Source organism: Podarcis cretensis, assembly GCF_951804945.1.
Source record: "Podarcis cretensis genome assembly, chromosome: 3".
Classification (NCBI taxonomy): domain Eukaryota; kingdom Metazoa; phylum Chordata; class Lepidosauria; order Squamata; family Lacertidae; genus Podarcis; species Podarcis cretensis.
The window spans coordinates 57149767-57164238 of NC_137172.1; the positions used below are offsets into that span (position 1 = coordinate 57149767).

A 14472-nucleotide genomic window follows, 5' to 3' on the forward strand; every position below is an offset into this window, starting at 1 on the left:
CCTTTCAAAACCAGAAACTATATACATGTAAACTTGCCTTCCCCAATGCCTTCAATGGAGGATGATTATATTTCCTTTCCAATTCTGAACAACTGTTTCATATTTGATAGTATAATTTAAAAGCTTGAGCAATGTAAAGGAGTCCACCAGTCTTGGCAAAAATCGGAAACTTCTGCAAGAACCAAGTGCGTGCCACGAGCTGTGCAATTTGCTCATGCAGAAACTGCTTTGCTGACCTCCCCTTCATTTAACAGACTCCACTGTGCTAGAAACACAAATATGGCTTCATAATGGGAGAGCCAATAGCAGGAATTAGAGCAACAACATCGACTGTGTTTTGTTTATGCTGGAGGCCATAAGGAGACAATACCGTTTGAAGTCTTTGGCTTTTTGCGATGTAATCCGCCACTAGCATGTATTATGATACTGCAGACCAGACAATACACTTTTATTCTCTCTTCCAGACCATTGACAGGCCCAGTTGTTTTAATATTTAGTATTTCCTTTCAAGGATTGTGTCCCTTGGGGTTAAAAACACAGTGACAACAGGAGGGCAAGAGATCAAAGTTTGTGTTCAGGCTGCAGCAGTCTTCTTCCAGGGGAAAACATCTGCGGAAACCACCCTGGCACGGAACATCAGAAGACATCAGAAGCTGTATCAGAACAAAGGTCCATCCACTCCAGCATCTTCTCCTCACAGTGGCCAACCAGATGCCTATGGGAAGCCTGCAAACAGGACCTGAGTACAGCAGTACAAAAGATGGTGGAGGTTGAACATATAAACATCATGGCTCGTATCCTTCATGGATTTGTCTAATCCTCTTTTAAAGCCTTGTGTGAGTTGGTGGTCATCATCACATTTTAAAGGAGTAAATATGTAGTTCCCCCAACCCCACCTAGAAATATTATCATACTTTCATTCTAGATAGAAAGGTATCCTAGTTGATGGTGCTGAAGGCCACTGAAAGAGCCAGGAAAATCAACAGGGTTATGTTCCTGCACCTCCCAGTGTAGGTTGACCAAAGCAGTTTCAGTACTGAAGCCTGCGTGAAATGAATCAAGCCAATCCATCTCATCCAGAAGTGCCTGGAGATATTTGCCGACAATGAGAGGCTGGTCAGTGGCCAAATTGATTAGACTGACTATAATGAACAATGACTGTTCATTGTGGCTGCAGCTTTTGCAGTCCCAATTTGTGAAATAATTCTTTATTTGAACTCAGTCTGCAGCTTACAGTTTGTAAATCCATTGTTAATTGTTTCAGTAGGGGTTGGCGTGAATTCTCAGCTTCCAGTACCATCTACTAGTAGTCAAATGTGTTTGTGATTGACTAGCTTAAAAATAAAGGCTCTTGTACATATTACACACTGCATTTTGTGAAGTTGTGAAAGGCAAAAAGTGAATTTTGAATATATAATATTTGACCATTCCCAAACATGTTCAAATTATGCAGCTAATGTGGTACCAGTCCTTAAGACTCGTTAGTCTGCAGTATGAATGTTTCCCCTTGTAAATTTATGAAATACTGTATACAGTTACTTGCAGTAATGTCCTTTGGCGTCCCCAAATAATTTTTTTAAAGCTTTATAAGGGTCTTTAACTTCAATTTGAGACTAAGTCAAAGGCTGACTGCAAAGGCATTTGCCAATCATGCACATAACAAAAAGCAGGATAGCTTAGAGGTGACAGACATCACTGTTGTTCCTCTTGTTCCTATTGATGCTATTTCTACTCTGTGTGCATCTGTACCAGGCCAGATAGACAACTATCTGCTATCCAGTGGCATCTGCTACTATTGGCGGCTGTTGGAACTATAGCACACAGTGGTCCTAAACCTGTAACCTAGTTATTACAAGCAGTTGTGATTTATTTAATCACACATTTATTTAATTGTATTTTGATCCAGCTTATCAGGCAGAAAATGTCTTGCAAATCAGTTTGCAGCCAAATTAACACACAATAATTATTAGTGCAGAACATGATCTAATGAGGGTTAAATTCTATTTGCGTCTAATGTCCTTCCAAGCTAATTGAATAGCTAATTGAGTTGTCTGGTAGAACCTGGCTGCACAAGGCCTGCACAATTCGAGCAGGAACACAAAGTTTCTCTTTTGCAAATGCGGTCTGTCTACTTACTGCTTAGAGGCTTTTGGTGTGGCTGGCAGGGAGGGAATTTTCTAATGAACTGCCAAGGTCCTCCAAAAAGCTTGCCAATCACACAAAAACCAGCCGAGTCATGTCTAGTATTATTATTAATTATTATTATTATTTTAAAATTTTATACCACGCTGTACCTGTAGATCTCAGGGCGGTTCACAACATAAAATCACAATATTGAAAACAGGAAATACATAATAGAGGTGTTGCTTATTTTTGCATAGGACTGTTACTTATATAAGAATTATTTTATGCAAATCTGCCAGCATGTGTGGCCTCATCTAAATGCCATGTTAACCTTGTAATTGTAAGCTATTAGAATATACAAAAAGGGAGTGGGGAGAGAGCGAGCAGGGCCATCTTAAGCATATCTGGCACCCTGGTGCAAAGATCCCTCTGGCACCCCCCCACCCCGTGTGGTGTAGTGGTTAAGAGCGGTAGTCTCGTAATCTGGGGAACCGGGTTCGCTTCCCCGCTCCTCCACATGCAGCTGCTGGGTGACCTTGGGCCAGTCACACTTCTTTGAAGTCTCTCAGCCCCACTCACCTCACAGAGTGCTTGTTGTGGGGGAGGAAGGGAAAGGAGAATGTTAGCCGCTTTGAGACTCCTTAAAGGGAGTGAAAGGCGGGATATCAAATCCAAACTCAACTCGCCTGAGTTGAGATTTGCACTGATGTTATAGTAGTTAGATGTATAATCACGCAGTGTGGTGTTTCCTAAGCTTTTAAAGCTGAAGTATACCACCCTTTGTGGGGAAGGACCATAGCTCAGTAGGAGAGCTCACGATTTGCACGCAAAATATCCCAGGTTAAAATCCTGGTATCTCTAGGTAGGATTGTGAAAAAGCCCTGAATGGAACCGTGGGGAGCTCCTTGCCCATCAATAGAAACCAGGGTGGGGAACCTTTCTCAGTCTGAGGGACACATTGCCTCATGCATAACTTTCTGGGAGTTGCATCCTAGGAGTGGGCAGGGCCAGAGGCAAAAAGTTGGTGGAGCAACAGATGTAATTTCAGCTTTGGTAGAGTAGGCAACATTTCACCTATGCAAAAATTAGAGGTTTCTACACACACACACACACACACAGAGAGAGAGAGAGAGAGAGAGAGAGAGAGAGAGAGAGACGGTCCAGGCAAACAGGAGCTCTGGTTACAGCTCAAGGACACATTCTCACCAGGCAAGAACCCTGGAGGAGGGTGTGGGGCAGGCCCAATGAGTTGTGTGGTTGGGAAGAATCCCAAGGGACAAATGGAGGTACAGTGGTACCAGGGGTTAAGAACTTAATTCATTCTGGAGGTCCGTTCTTAACCTGAAACTGTTCTTAACCTGAGGTACCACTTTAGCTAATGGGGCCTTCCACTGCCGCCGCGCCACCGGAGCACAATTTCTGTTCTCATCCTGAAGCAAAGTTCTTAACCTGAGATACTATTTCTGGGTTAGCGGAGTCTGTAACCTGAAGCGTCTGTAACCTGAAGCATCTGTAACCCGAGGTACCACTGTACTTGGGAGGGCTGCTTTCATCTCCTGGGCCTGAGGTTCCCTGCCTGTGATGTAGATAATGCAGTTCAATGGACTAATGGTGTGGCTCAGGATAAGGCAGCTACCTGTGTTCCCTTCCACTTTCTTTGTCAGAGTGTAAAAGACTAAGAATTACTCACCCTCAGAAAAATCAACAACTTCTGCCTTCGCATGAGTCACTGCTGTACTGGACATGCTTTCCGAATGGAAGGGGTCAAACTCAAAGCGATGACACAGCCAGACAGTAAAGAATCTCTGAGAACAGATGACTCTGCAACAGGAGTCATTGAATGAACCAATTACACAGAGAATCATAGAATTGTAAAGTTGGAAGGGACCTCAGGGTCGTCTAATCCAGCCTCCTGCAGTGCAGGAATCTCCACTAAAGCATCCGTGACAGGTGGCCATCCAACTTCTGCTTAAAAACTTCCAAGGAAGGAGAGTCCCTGAGGAGTCTGTTGCACTATCTAACTGCTCTTAGCATCAAAAAGTTCTTCCTAGTGTTTAGTCAGAATCTCCTTTCTTGTAACTTGAATCCATGGTTTGGGTCCTACCCTCCAGAGCAGGAGAAAACAAACTTGCTCCATCCTCCATGTGACAGCCCTTGAGATATTTGAAAATTGTTGTCATATTTCCTCTGTCAGCTGTTTTCCAAGCAAAACATTCCCAGCTACTTCAACTGTTCTTCATAAGGCTTGATTTCCAGACAGTTGATCATCTTGGTCGCCCTCCTCTGTGCATGTTCCAGCTTGTCAAAATGCTTCTTAAATTGTGGCACCCAGAACTGGACATGGTATTCCAGAATACAGTGGTACTATTACTTCTATTGATTGGCACACTATATACATCTGTTGACGCAACCTAGAATAGCATTAGCTGTTTTGCTGCTGCATCACACGGTTGACTTACGTTAGAGCAGAAAATGCAGTGGCAGCTTTGGCCTTCAGCGGGCAGCACAATTGCTAAGGATATTTAATCACTGTTGCTGAACGATCATAGGATGAAATATTGACAGCACCAGCTAGGACTCCGGAGGGGGGCCCCAGAGCAGCAGAAAAAGCACTAGAAGCTGGATGGAGGACAATACTGGGGTATGTTTGTTTAAACACTTCTCTCATGTCTACATTATTTTATTCACTTTCCAGCTGTGCTTCCTTTACAGAATAAAGCACAATTGGCTGGCTTTGCTATGGTTTGGTATCTTGAGCTCCTCAAAGGAAAGGCAGAAAATAAATGTAATAGCAAATAAATAAACCTTGGCCCCATGCTCAGCTCAGAGGTTTTAATCTAGGAACCCAAACTGATCGATTGTGAATTGCTAACAACAGACATATTTTCAGAAGCAGCCTCTAAGTTTATTAATGTAACCATTTGCTTTGAAATTGGTAGCATCTTTTTTTTTCTTTTTACAAATAATTCAAGCATTTCAAACTGCACGAAAACTTAGGGAGTCACCTAATGCACACCCACAAGTACTGTACCATTTAACTGCCCCTATGATTTGAAGACATTTTTCACTTGTAGCTAACTTAAAGCCCAGTTTGCAAAATACAGCACTGAGGTGCATACACTTCCTTTTTCAGAAGTGTTTTGTGAATGAGGATAGGAAGACCTTAAACAAATCCCAGAATATTGTAGATCCAAGCTGGAGTGGGGAAATGTTTTGTCATGTTTGCCAACAGCCTGGTCATGTGAGTTTACATGTAGGCAGTAAAATATGTCAACAAGAAGAGAGCCCAGAGGTATTTGAAACTTATGCCAGGTTTTTTGTTGTAAAACTAGAGTAAGCAATTGATGGATATGATTTTGTTGAATAAAGTGGGCCACAGAGGATTTTTCACTCATATATCTCACCTGTAAGTACTTTTGCTGGTAAGTTCTTTTAAGTGAAATGTGTCTAACAAATGTGTGTTGATATAATCCAAATTGGGGCAGGGGCCTTTAACAGTCTCTGAGGCTAAAGTCCTATTGCACGGGAATAAATCCCTTTGACTCAAAGTGGTACTTGTTTCTGAGTAAATATACCTAGGGTTGCACTGTACAGAAAAGAAACTGAAATAGTGAAACACCAGGAGCTTCTCAAAATTTGAAATGCTACTCAATGCCTCAGAAACAGGTAGAGATGAGACAATATTCCTCTTTATAAAGTACTCCCTAAGATTATATATTGGAAGCAGAATGGCTTTGAATACCAGTTGCTGGAAAATGCAGGCAAGGTGAATGTTGTGGACTTCCAATGGGCATGAGGTTGGCCACTGTGAGAACAAGATGCTGGACTAGATGGGCCATTGCCGTGATTCAGCAAGCTCTCTTTACGTTCTTATATAGGTCCTAGGTTATTTAGAGCTTTTAGCATTAGAATAATGACATGAACACAGTACAGATGCATCAATAAAGGGCTTGTATGTCTGTCGTAACCTAGTCCTGCCAAGAGATAGGCAACTGAATTTTCTGTAGCTTCCACATTTTCTTCAAGGCAGTATCCACTGTAGCTTCCACTCTAGAATTATGTTCTTTTAACCTTATGGAACGAGATGATCTTGCAAGCTACTCGCATTATGATGCATTTATTAACGCTTCAATACTGAAGGGCAATGTGAAGGGCAATGTGAAGGGCACTTCACATTGGCTGCTGATTTCCTATGAAGTTTTAAAGTGGTCTTCCCAAATTAGCAAAAGAGAATTTCATTGATTTGAAGAATATCGTATTGTTTCTGGGACAAAACACTTGACCTTTAAACTTTTGTGCTTTTATCTTGTGCACTGCTTTGAAATCTTCAGATTAAGGGTGGTATATAAATTTAATAAGGGATGCGGGTGGTGCTGTGGGTTAAACCACAGAGCCTAGGACTTGCCGATCAGAAGGTCAGCGGTTCGAATCCCCGTGACAGGGTGAGCTCCCTTTGCTCGGTCCCTGCTCCTGCCAACCTAGCAGTTCGAAAGCACGTCAAAGTGCAAGTAGATAAATAGGTACCACTCCGGCGGGAAGTTAAACAGCGTTTCCGTGTGCTGCTCTGGTTCGCCAGTAAACAGCTTAGTCATGCTGGCCACATGACCCGGAAGCTGTACGCCGGTTCCCTCGGCCAATAAAGTGAGATGAGCGCCGCAACCCCAGAGTTGGTCACGACTGGATCTAATGGTCAGGGGTCCCTTTACCTTTACCTTATAAATTTAATTAAAAAATAAATTTGTTGTTGTTCAATGATTGCCCCTTTCCACAAAAGACCCCACCATGCTTGTAGCAACAGACACAGGATGACCTGAGAATTATCCCTTGTTAGCAAAGGTAATTTATGGGAAGTGGGTGGCTAGATGCAGCATGCATGGATCTATACTGAAATAAGCCTCCTGACGCACAAATGGGTGTTGCCTGCTGTTTTATCAAAATTAACATTTCAAACTAGCAAACCGATCAAAGAAAACAGATGTCACAACTTATAAATAGATGATAATGCCATACACAAACCAGGAAGGTGTGCGGGGGGGGGGGGGGCAGTCAGGCAAACAAAGTAGCACCTGCCTGAACAAAGAAATTTAATACAATGAAGCATGCTACCTGGTCTCTTGATTACATCAGATCTCGGTGGATGTTATGAACAAAAAGAAATGACCAGAATGTGAATACAGTGGGTGACGTGCGTTATCTCATTGGAATTTGCTGCCCTTAAGAGAACAAGGGAAATTCCCCAGAGAAGACAATAAAATATACAACATGAGTCTCTTATACACAAGCTATTAGCCAATGAAATGAAAGGAAAAATACCAGTTTTATTCAATTGGTGCTCTTGCACAAGAGCTTCAAGAGGCATCCACTTATGGTGGAAAATTATTTTGTTTTTTTTACCAATTCCCACTCCTTTCTGCAGCTCCCAACACCCCCCAAAACTGACGGGTACTGCTGCTGCAGGTGGAATCAGCCAATGCCTCTCTTCCTACTAGCAGAACTGATTTGATTCCTCCCTGCATCAGAGGGGATAGCTTGAGGATAACTGATTATGTTCAGAGTATTCCTATTCTTTCACAGGAAGGAGAAAACAAAACAAAAGAGGTCAACAGTAGATATATTACACTGTATATATATATATATATATTATACAATATATTGATCAACTACTGTACAGTAAATACTTAACTACTGTTATTTAGGCCTAAACAAATGTCTGAATAAAACTTATCTTAAAAGCACAGAAGCAAGGATTAGTAAAAAACAATAAATTTTCTGAGGAGAGTACATGTTTCCTGTATTGCATGATGCTGTGAAAATGCTCTTTGGATATGCAAAATTGTCATTCCTAGTTTTCTTTTAAAAAAAACATTTTAAACTTGCTGATAGACGTCGTTAACAGCATTTAATATCTGGGTTTTCCCCCCAAGCTGCTGGAATTGTGCTCCTTGACTAATTATAGGACTTAAACAAAACAAGCTAAAAATGTGTGAAATCAAGCAACTTTGCTACTGACTGCTGCTTTTGGTAACTTTATTTTTTGCTACCTTCTGCAGCTATGTTATCTTGTGGCTTTGCTGCTTCTCTCAGTTTAATTTTTGTCTTGGCATTTTGTCTTGGCATCAGATATTTAATTGCCTTAATTTGTATCTAACATATAAAAGCAATATATAATTTAAAAATAAAACAAAAAGTTATCACAGAGGTAGTACATTTGTGCCTGGGCTGCAGGACTTCAGACTACAGGGAGTTTTGCCCGACTGCATGGTCCTCCATACAATTTCCTGCATAGAAAACTATATGGGCCTGAGGCAGGTTCTAGCATAGTGTTCTTCATATGTCACTCTTTCATAGGTAGGCGTGGTGGCACTCCTGATCAGGCCCGTTCCGCCTATAGTTTGACGTGGTACAGCCCACCTTCTCTCCTTCAGTGAGAACTAGGCCCTAGTGTTTTAAAGTCGTAAGCTGTGTTTGCTGACCCCTAAAAGCAAGGTCTGCAAAACAAGTTTCTGCTTTGCAGGTTCCCATGCCTCTCCCCTCCAACACTGTCAAGCAACAGACCAATACAGTAATCTTTTCTCCAGTAACAGCCCATTTTAATTGTGGTCTGATCATAATAGCGTGTGCAAAGGGCTGGATTTAGGTTTGATGAGGCCCTAAGCTACTGAAGGTAATGAGGCCCTTTATATGTCCAGCTGTCCTTTGTCAACAACAAATTGTCACTTTTTTTTTTGGTGTTGAATATGTGCTATACTGTATAGTAATTTATGGACCTAATAGGTCCATACACAATACAAAAGACTGTTGCTGTGTGTAGGTTTTGTTTTTTTATCTTATATTTTGGAAATGTACATCCAGGTTTTTTCCCCTTTAAATTTTGCCTAAGCTATAGCTTGTTTAGCTTTACAGTTATACCTCAGGTTGAATGTGCTTCGGGTTGAGCGCCTTTTGAGTTGCGCTCTGCGGCAACCTGGAAGTAACAGAGCACATTACTTCCGGGTTTCGCCGCTCGTGCATGCGCAGACGCTCAAAATGACGTCACGTGCATGTGTGGAAGCGACAAAACGCGACCAGTGCACACGTGCCATCGCGGCTTACGTTCGCATCCCGAGGTACCACTGTATACGTAAATCCGGCACTGTTAAGAGAGAGAGTGTGTATGTATGCATGTGTGTGAGAGAAAGAGCGCGAGAGAGACTGGGAGAATGCCTGTTTGACACTATCGATACACCATTTATTTTTACTTCTCGGTCACCTATGCCACCCCTCTCTGGGGGAAAACACCTTTATTATGAGTGGGGAAAGTAGAGGGAGCTTCTCTTCCTGGGGGGCGGGTGGGGGGAGGACTTGCAGCCATCTATCTTGTTATCAGACTCCAAGTACCATCAGCCCCAGCCAGCATGATCAGTGGTCAGAGATGCTGGGAGTTGCAGTCCAGCAACATCCGGGGGGCTCCACCCAGGAGCCCCCACAATCAAAACCTACGTTTCTTCCTTTTGAAGTCGGCAGCTGTGATGTGCGCCCTTGGCCACTTCTCCCAGCTCTATCGCAAAACAGCCCCGCCTGAGAGCAGCATTAAGCCTGCGTGGGCGAGGGCGACGGGCCGGTCTGGGTTGGGCTGCTGCTTGCTGGAGTTTCGCTCCAGCTCCCACAGGATTGAAAAGAGGGCGGCGGGGGGAGGGCGAAGAAACAGGGGAGGAGAAAGAAAGGGCACCAGCGGCACTTGGAGAACCCAGGCGGAGTTTGCAGCGCGCTTCTCCGTCTCCTGCAGGGGGCACAGCAGCGGCGGAGGCGGCGGCGGCCCAGAAGCGCCTCGCCACCAGCGCGCCAGCCGAGCGCCGCCCGGGCCGCTTCCCCACTTGGGCGCTGCTCCGAGCACGTGGAGGTGGAGCCGGCGGCGCGCGCGCGCGAGAGAGAGAGGCTGGCCCAGGCCAAAGGGGGCGGAGCCGGGGCTGCCTGCTCCCGATGGGAGCCTGGAAAGGGGGAAGCCCGCGCGCTCAGGGGCAGCAGCAAGAGCAGAGCAGGCGGGAGCGGCGCTCGCTTTGCCTTGCTGGATTTGGGGATCTCCGGCTGGGGGGGGCGGGGGCGGAGAGAGAGAGAGAGAGAAGCCAGGATTCTCCTCGCCAAGGGGGGTTTCAGAGCGTTGGATCGAGGAGGAGGATGGAGCCTGTGACCAAGTGGAGCCCTAAGCAAGTAGTGGAGTGGACGAAGGGTAAGGAACGGGGCTCCGGCTGCTCCTCCAGCCTGGATCTGCGGGAGAGGCACGCTGCTCTCTTTCACCCCCCTGCGCAGTGTTTGCTCTTCTTCGCTTCTCTTCCTCCTCCTCCTCTCAAACTTTCCCTCTTAACTTGGGGGGTCCTCAATCCCTGCCCCCCTTCACCTCGTTCTCCCGCCTTCAAACTCCTCTGCTGCCCCCTTTATTTCAAGCTGCTTCCTCCGGAGGGATCATACCTGCAATTAGCTGCCGCTCTTAATCCGAAATGTGCTTGGCGGGCTCTAGTTCCCCGGCTGTTAGCAACACACACACAAACACACACGGCTTTCAGGAGCCCCACGCAGCCACTCGCGTGTCAACAAACGAGCCTCTGCCGCGGCCCTGGGCATGTTTTTGCAGCCTGGGCTGGGAGAGGGCTCCGCATTCGGCGCTTCCCCCCCTCCTCCTGCCGGACTTACACGGGGTGTGTTGCGTTCACACAAACAAAGAGCAAGCTTCTTTAAGTATTCCCGACGAGGTTGCTTGAAGAGCCAGGTTACTTCAGGAAAGAGGAACAGTGATAAATTCTGTTCTTTAAAGAGGAAGACGCCCTTGTGACAGATTTGGGAATGTCGTGTGAATCTCTGCTTGAACAGAAGCCGAGTTAAAGACGCCAAGGTCCTCAACGCACAATAATTGGTGTAAATAAATCGAGCCTCCAAATGCCCGGCACTCCACAGGTTGCCTTCTGAACAGATGGGCTCGTTAGTGGCTGTCTTTATTTATACAAGGCAGTGTATGGATTGCTATCGCTTAATATAGCAAGACTCTCTGCACACACACTTCCTTGGATGTACCGGTGAACAAACACGGATAGGGCTGTGCTACAGCAATCCAGCTCCACTTATTTTCTGGCGAGGGACTAGGAGTGCAACCTAAGAGTCCATTATATAGTTGGCACCCTCTGAATGCCCAGACATTCCTAGCAGACGAAATCTTTTCAGTAATGTGAAGTCTGAGACTGTCTGCTTAGGTTATAGGGTGCTACAAGTTGGTAGGAGGGCTTTTTTAAGGGGTCTCCTGCTTTCATGATAGGCTGCACACTTTACCAGCTTAAAATGCAACTAGGTCATTCTTTTTCTCAATGTGGATCCCAGCTGGCTTGAGGAAAAACTCGTCAAAATGCAGTGTTAGATAAGAAACCATAAGATTGATTCAGGATAGATTAGGCTTGTGGCTACTATGTGCACATTGCTTCCCAAACCAATGGTGGGAATACACTGGATGCACAACAAATGTGCACACAGCAGAAGTTTTTCTCTGCCAGCTTGGCTTCTGGTGTTTTATTTCAGAGTTCTCAGTTACTTCCTATAAATTAGTTGGTGTGATGGTATGGCACTGGTCATTCAAAGAGGTTTCCCCTTCCCTTTTATATCTGCTCTTAAATATACTCGGAGCAAATTAGGTTCTCCCAACTCACTGGATTTCCCATTTTGGCAGTTTTAAATGGTGGATTTTCCCCTGTCCCCCACCCCCCTGTCCAGTATATATATTTATATGTAATAGGAGGCTGCAGTTATGGGTTCCCAGAATCATCACAGGCTGATTAATCTGGTCTAGATGGGTGTGCAGGGTATTATTTGATCAATAAGTTTATTTCACTAACCAAATGCTGTGATAATTATTATCACACTACTCTTAACTTGAAGAAGAGTTGTTAGAATATGAAGACTTGTGTAAGAGGAAATGTAGGGTGTGTGTGTGTGTTAATCTGTTTAGAGATCTCTTACTGAGAAGGGGCCATTCTCTGTTATTCTTTCCACTAGTTTCTCATGGTTTTATTTTCCTGTCTTGACTCAAGTGCCTGGATATCAGTGCAGCTAAAGCCTCATTCACAGAAAGATGTTTTTGATCCAGAGACTTTTTTACCTTGTGTGTGAAACTGCACTTTATCCCTTCGTTCTATCCTTTTTGCTAGTATACATGTTTCCTGCTTTTGCATCATCTAGTAAAGAAGGATGAGTGGGAGCTCCTAATAATCTATTTCAGTTTACATTTACTTTCAAGCTATGAATAACAGATTGATTTGGTTTGGTTCTTCCTCTGTGAATGGCTAATTTGCTGCTGAAAACTTTTTTTAAAAAAAGATCTCTTAGCAAATCTTAGAAATACTCTCTAAGTATGGCAGTCGATAAAGATCTGATTACTACAGTCTTGCATTTGAATTGGTATTTTCTCCTTGGCTGAGATAATGCTTTGTTCAGGGAAGCAGCTACCTTTGCATGTTCAGTATCCTGATACTGATTGGATTGTATCCAGCTTGACATTTAAAAGTGGCAGCATTCAGATTAATTTCATGGACCCAATGAAAATGGTGTCCAGGTTGGAAATTATCCATGCAGCTCATTGGGAAGGGGTAACCAGTGTGTTGCCCTCCAGATGTTATGGACTACAATTAACACCAGCCCAAGCTAGCATGGCAAGTGGTCAGGCATGATGGGAGTTGTAGTCCAGCCACATCTGGAGGACACCATGTTGGTCACCTCTGTCTTGGAGAGTACTGTTGCTGTGAAGACTGAAACATAGTTGTACATGCTTTCTAAATTTTTGCAAAGTCAGAAGCCATTGTTTTGCAACTCAGAAGGCTGAATATGCAAGTTAACTGTAGGCATGAATTATGCAAATGTTACTGATCCATTAAGATTGTGTGAGCTATTATACAAGAGCTGCTGCGCTTTCAGATTTAGTACTTCGCCATTTGTTTTAGTTGAGCTTCTCCTAATTAATCAAGGCCTGGCCTTGCCACAGTTAGTGGTTTTAACTTTCTGTTGGATGTGTGGTGCTTTGAACAGGAGGGATTTGCTTCTTAGAGAATTCATTTTTTTCCTGTGCTCTCAGTGTGAAATTTGACCTCTCAGCTGAACATCAGAAGGTTCCCTAATGCTACCTCCTGCCTGATGAGTTTGTAATAAGGCAGTGGGCTGTAAAGAAGGAAACTCTTCATGGGCACGTGCTAATCTGTTTCATTGCTTTTGGACAGCACAGATGTCATTTAAAAGCATGTAAGTAGCTCAATAATCACTTTGGTGTTAAGTTTCATTTTTAATCCATAGCCAAGAAAAAATGCCTTTTTTGGCAGTGCTCTACTAGGCTGTTATTTCCAACCAAATTTCTACATTTTAATCATGTTATTTCTGCTCCCCTGGAGAGGGAGGGCAAGGAGGAAGAATATAATTTTTTTAAAAAGAGCTTGACAGAAATCTATCATTCTAGGCATTATTGCTCCTAGTCAAACAATAACTTGAAATAGTATTTGAGAGCTGAAAAGTCCCTATTTTGGCATGGGGGGGGGATATGGGATGATATAACTTCTATTGATTGTTGTGGTATGCTATGCTCTTCTGAAGAAGGTATGCTCTTCTGAAGAAATTCCTGCAGTGAAGCTCAAATAGGAGCTAGTAGTTATCAAATTTATTTGTCGTAACACTTCCTTTGTTCAGAAGACTGCATCTGTAGATAGTGAAAACCCAAGTCAGACATCAGAGGGTGGCATTTCATTGACACATAGAGTTAAAGGCAACCTCAAAGACCATCTAGTCCAGTCTGTTGCCAATGTAGGAGATGCACTCCTACTGCAGCATCCTTGATAAACAGCCAACTAGCCTCTGCTTGGGACGTGGGTGGCGCTGTGGTCTAAACCACTGAGCCTAGGGCTTGCTGATCGGAAGGTCGGTGGTTCGAATCCCTGCGACGGAGTGAGCTCCTGTTGCTTGGTCCCAGTTCCTGCCCACCTAGCAGTTCGAAAGCATGCCAAAAAAGTGCAAGTAGATAAATAGGTACCACTCTGGCGGGAAGGTAAATGGCATTTCTGTGCGCTGCTCTGGTTTAGCCAGAAGCGGCTTAGTCATGCTGGCCGTATGACCTGGAAAAACTTTCTGTGGACAAACGCCGGCTCCCTTGGCCAGTAAAGCAAGATGAGCGCTGCAACCCCAGAGTCGTTTGCAACTGGACTTAACTGTCAGGGGTCCTTTACCTTTACCTTTAACCTCTGCTTAAAAAGCCTTTGACATCCACCACCTTCTAAGGCAGCCTGTTCCGTTTGGTCTCATTCCAGGTCCCGATGAATGAAAGCAAAAGGAAAGCCTTTGAGGCCCACAGCT

General features: G+C 44.2%; 1 protein-coding gene and 1 long non-coding RNA gene across 2 annotated transcripts in view; one reads left to right on the plus strand and one right to left on the minus strand.

Moving 5' to 3' along the window:
• Positions 1-365: 365 nt before the first annotated feature.
• LOC307213579 lies at positions 366-10641 on the minus strand. The gene is made up of 3 exons (XR_013837580.1): positions 10570-10641; positions 3815-3945; positions 366-739 (listed from the first exon to the last, which is right to left on the minus strand). It is a non-coding gene; the product is annotated as an uncharacterized lncRNA (long non-coding RNA).
• CNKSR3 (CNKSR family member 3) overlaps positions 10119-14472 on the plus strand; it is a 62600-nt gene continuing 58246 nt past the window's right edge. The window contains exon 1 of the mRNA XM_079971534.1: positions 10119-10330. Within this exon, the coding sequence (XP_079827660.1) occupies positions 10279-10330 (52 nt within the window). The 5' untranslated portion in view covers positions 10119-10278. The remainder of the gene's footprint in view (positions 10331-14472) is intronic.